Source organism: Mobula hypostoma, chromosome 5, assembly GCF_963921235.1.
Source record: "Mobula hypostoma chromosome 5, sMobHyp1.1, whole genome shotgun sequence".
Classification (NCBI taxonomy): Eukaryota; Metazoa; Chordata; class Chondrichthyes; order Myliobatiformes; family Myliobatidae; genus Mobula; species Mobula hypostoma.
In genome coordinates, this window is record NC_086101.1 from 24484438 (window position 1) to 24489736 (window position 5299).

A 5299-nucleotide genomic window follows, 5' to 3' on the forward strand; every position below is an offset into this window, starting at 1 on the left:
CGCACAAATATATATAGTGACTGTAAAAAGTATTCACCCGCATTGGAAGTTTTCATGATTTATTGTTTTACAACATTGAATCACATTGGAATTAATTTGGCATTTTTGACACTGATCAACAGAAAAATACTCTTTCGTGTCAACATGAAAACAGGTTTCAGCAAAGTGGTCTAAATTACTTACACATACCAAAGTCAAAATAGTTAATTCCATAAATATTCACCCGTTTCAAGTCAGTATTTAGTGGATGCACCTTTGGCAACAATTACAGCCTTGGGTATGTGTGGATACGTCTTTGTCAGAGTTGCAAATCAGGACAATGCAATTTTATCGAAATCTTCTTTACAGAACTGCTCAAACTCTGTCAGATTACCTATTGGAGTGCGTGAACCGCCGTTCGCACGTCCAGACACAAACATTCAATTTGACTGAGTTTTGGACTCTGATATGGCCACTCCAGGACATTAACTTTGTTGTTTTTAAGACATTCCTGTGTTGCTTTGGCTTTATGCTTGGTGTCATTGTCTTAATAGAAAATAAATCTTCTCCCAAAGCGCAGTTTTCTTGAAAACTGCATCAGGGGTTCCTTCTAGATTTCCTTATATTTTGCTGCATTCATTTTACCCTGTACCTTCAGAAGCCTTGCATGCCTGCCGCTGTGACGCATCTTCACCGCATGATGCAGCCACCAACATGCGCTCCAGCAAGGCGTTACTCGCACCACTAACGTGGGATCATTTATGGACTTCCTATTTCTTCCTTTCAGCTAATTTACTGACAATCGTGACTCTGACCCGGGGAAGGTGCGGTCTCTCAAAGTGTATCTCCCGCTACCTGTTGGCCATGGCAATCGCCGATCTCATGGTCCTGATTGCTATCATCATTTCCACTGAGATAAAGGATATGTATTTACCAGTTTCATTCCTGGATTACACTCCAGTCTGCAGCTTCATTTTCGTCCTGAGCGTTGACGCCATTGACTGTTCTGTCTGGTTAACCGTCGCCTTCACCGTTGATCGGTTTATCGCCATTTGTTTGCAGAAGCTGGGTGCTAAGTATTGCACCGAGAAAACAGCAATGATGGTTATAATGGTAGTGTATATTTTCTCCTTTACTCTGAACATTGGCTTTTATTTCATATTTGAGCCCGCAGAAACAATTGATGATATACCATTGTCCTGTATCATAAAATCCACCTTCTATACGTCGCCAGCTTGGATGGCTTACGATTGGCTTCGGACGATATTAACGCCGTTTATTCCATTTGTGCTGATTTCGCTGCTGAACACGTTGACCATCATGCACATCACCCGGGCCACGAGAATCAGGAGGAAACTTCTCGGGAGCAGAAAGTACGGATGTCCTTGTGACCCAGAGACGGAGAAACGACGGAAATCTATCATTTTGCTGCTCACCATCTCGGGCAGTTTTATCCTTCTGTGGGTGGTAAATTTGGTCTATAAGGTTTTTGTCATTTTTACCGACGGCATGTTGTTTCACGGAGACTACTCCAATCCTTTAACCATCCTGGGCGAATCCGGATTCATGCTTCAGTGCTTAAGTTCCTGCACGAACACTGTGATTTACGCACTGGCGCAGAATAAGTTCAGAGCTGAGATAGCGATTCTACTTAAGTCACCATTTGTTCTGGCAAGTACCTTCATCAAATTCTGTTCAAAATGAGTTTGAAATTTAACTGTGCCTCTCTACCACCATTTCCAGGACGTTAACAAAGGGAGCAGAATCACTAAACTTGGTCTTGTCACTCTTTGCAGCCAGATTACTGCTTCTGCGGAGTTGCTAACAAGCGTGGAGAAGAGAAGCTCTCCCTGCATGTAGAAGATAATTCCCTGCCCTACCGCCAGAAAGGGCTCACCTTTCATCGTTCCAAATGTACATGCCTTATCTGTACCCCCCATCTTAACCCTCGTACCATACCTCACCCCAGGGCATCCCATGATGACAAAGATGTTTTTCTTAATTTTGTCGCTAATTAGTCCTTAATCTCACCCTTTCACACATTCTGGGCTCTATAAACCACTCTCCAGCGCAACAATGAATTCCTCCTCAACTGCTTTACATTGCTGTCGACATCACAGTTAGTCCACAGGGGCCAAGAGCACTCTGACAAAGTCCACTTCCGGCGCTCCCTTCTCTGTCTTTTGTTTTCTGCATGTTACAAGCAAACTGATTAACATTTCGTTGAAAGGGACGTTATGATTCATATCACCTCATGCAAACATGAACACTCAGCACTCTTAAAAATTCCAAGGCTCTCTCACCAACATCTTTTGTTTTTGCTCTTCTCCCATTCTTCGTTGCCTTACCGCAATATTTCTGCCTCGCTCTGTTATCGATCTAGGTGTTTAATTCCCCCTCTACCACGCGTTGCTAGCTGCTGGTCCTTGCTTCTGCTGGCATAAAACTCTGCCGAGCTATCACTCTCTGTTACTGTCGGATTGTCTTTCGTCTTAATTATTGACACACCCACCTCACCCGCCCGCTTTCTATTAACAGAGAAAATATCCTGTGGAAATAATTTGCAACATTTTTCGTTGCATTTGCTATTCAACACTTACAGCAACTCCAATATTTTGATATGTTATATTTTATAAGTTCTTTGCTGTCATTGTGCCTGATCTCATCGGTCTGCACCAAGAACATAGCTGTCCATTCTTCTGCCATTCACTTACCGATTTTTTAAAACATCCTCTAAATGTTGAAATCAAGCCCACATTTTCCACTGCCAGTTCGGTCACATTTTCACTAGGCTCTCAGTGCAAAAAATTCTCTTTATGTTGCCCTTCAACTTTCGCATCACATGACATTTAATTCTGGTCTTCCTCAACCTTGATATGAAAGAATTGCTTGTATTTACGTATCTATATGCCACATAATTCTGTATACCTTTATTAAATCTCCCGTCATCCTCCTATGCTCCAGGAAATGAAGCCCCAGCTTGTTCAACCTTTCCCTATAATTTACGACCTGAAGATCCGGCAACATCCTTATCTCTTTTTTTTTGCTGTAGTTTGCCCATCTTAAGTCGTTCAAGCAACGTCTCAGCAGCATATTAAACAGATTCAACACAACATCCAAACTCTTGTGTTCATTTTTTTATGAAGACCAGTATGCCAATAACTCTTTATCACCCCATCTACCTTTGACGTCGCTTTCAAGGATTTATATATCTGCATTCCCAAATCTCCCTGTTCTACCGAACATCTCAGGCCCCACCGCACGCCCTGTAAGCCCTGAAATCGTTTGTCCTCCCAAACTGCAACACTTTACAATATGTGCATTCAATTTCATCTGCGATTTTCAGCCAATTTTCTAGTTAATCTATACCCCTCTGTACACTTTGATAGCCTCCCTCGCCGACTACTCGACCTCCAATCTTGGTGTCATCGCAAATTTTCTAATCCATTTTACTACATTATCATCCGGATTGTTGACAGGGGTGACAAACAACAATGGACCGAGCACATATCGCCAACAAAGGCCTCCCGTCAGAGACAAAACCATCTGCTGCCATTTTTTGGGTTTCTGCAGCGAAGTCAATATCTAATCCATTTTGCTACGCATCCTGAATGCTAATCAACTGTAACTTCTTGTCCAAATTCTCAAGTGGGACCTTGTCAAAGGCATGGCTAAAGTCCATGTCGGCGATATCCACTGTCTTGCTTTCATCAACATTGCTGTTAAACTCCACGAATTAATCTGTAGGACTGATTAGACACGACAGACCAGACACAAAGCCATATTGACTATACCTAATCAGTCACTGCTATCCAAATACTTACATATTCAATCCATTAGATTAGCTTCCCATAAACAACCCAGCAAATGATGTCGTCTACAGTTTCCCGTATTATCTTTTAGAGCCTCTGTTATCAAAGGAATACTATTAGATGCCTCCAATCCTTCGCCAACTGACACGTGGTTAAAGACGTTTTAAGTATTGCTGCTTAGGTCCCCTGCAATTTCTGCAGTAGCCTTCCACAAAGTCCGAGCGAACAACTTGTCACGTCCTGGGGAGTAATCCTATTGAATTTGCCTCACGACAGTGAACATCTCTTCCTCCAAATCAGGTATAAAGTCCATGACCTCATTGCTGCTTTTTTCAGTACTGTAGATTCTCCATTTCAAGTCCATTCAAAACTGCCGTCTCTTTTGGCTCCATGTATAGATGACCACTCTGATCATCAGTACGACCATTTTTTTCCTTATTATCTCTTTGCTCTTGATACTGTACATATGAAGAAGACCTTGGGAATCTGATCCAGCTTCTCTGCTTGAACAGCATCATCTCTTCTTCTAGCCCTAGTGATTTCTTTCCAAAGTGTTTTTTTTTTCGCATTTGTTATACTTCTCAAGTACCTCGGGTGTTCCTGCCTACCTACAACTGCTATTCACTTCCTTCTTCTTAGTCTGGCCTCACTATCTGCAGACAGGAATCGATAAACTATGTGCTGTCAAATGTTCACGGATAGCGTAACTTTGCCATGGCTTAACCTACGCCATACTTCATTACCACACCCTTTCTGATACTATCAAAATTGCCTTTGCTCCAGTATACGATTTCAACTCGAGAACCAGACCTATTTTTCTCTATGGTTCTCTTGAAAACAATAGCACTTCGAATACTAGATATCAAAGTGTTCCCCAAACCTACAGCTATCATCTGCCCTATCTCATTCCATAATAGGAGATTCATCAGCGCGAGGTGCTCTATATTTATTAAGGAAGCTTTGCTATACACATTTCATAAACTCTCTCCCATCCATCTCTTTTACAGTAACGGACTCCCAGTTAACATGAGGAAAGTTCATGAGAGGGTTCTGAGAAGATTCACGAGAATGATTCCAGGAATGAAAGGGTTACCGTATGAGGAACGTCTGGCAGCTCTTCGTCTCTATTCCACGGACTTTAGGAGAATGAGCGGGGATCTCATAGACACAGTCTGGATATTAAAAGACCTGGCAGATTAGATATGGCAAAGTTATTTCCCATGGTAGGGGAATCTAGGTCAAGAGGGCATTAGGATTGAAGAACGTCCATTTGGAACAGAGATGCGGAGAAATTACTTTAGTCAGAGGGTGGTAAATCTGAATAATTTGTTGCCATGAACAGTTGTGGAGGCTAAGTCGTTGGGTGTAATTAAGGCAGAGATAGATAGGTTCTTGATTCGCCAGGGTATCAAAAGGGATCGGGAGAAGGCAGGGGAGTGCTGATGACTAGAAGAATTAGATCAGCCCATGATTTAATGGCGGAGCAGGCTCGATGGGCCGAATGCTGA

General features: G+C 42.4%; 1 protein-coding gene across 1 annotated transcript; it reads left to right on the plus strand.

Annotated features, from left to right (window-relative positions):
* Positions 1-693: 693 nt before the first annotated feature.
* On the plus strand, positions 694-1683 carry LOC134347290 (probable G-protein coupled receptor 139). The gene has a single exon (XM_063049689.1). The coding sequence runs from the start codon at positions 694-696 to the stop codon at positions 1681-1683; it is 990 nt and encodes a 329-aa protein (XP_062905759.1).
* The last annotated feature ends 3616 nt before the right edge of the window (positions 1684-5299 follow it).

What these genes read in the sequence shown, in the direction of transcription:
- LOC134347290 (XM_063049689.1), top strand. Translation starts at nt 694, where the DNA reads ATGCGCTCCAGCAAGGCGTTACTCGCACCACTAACGTGGGATCATTTA.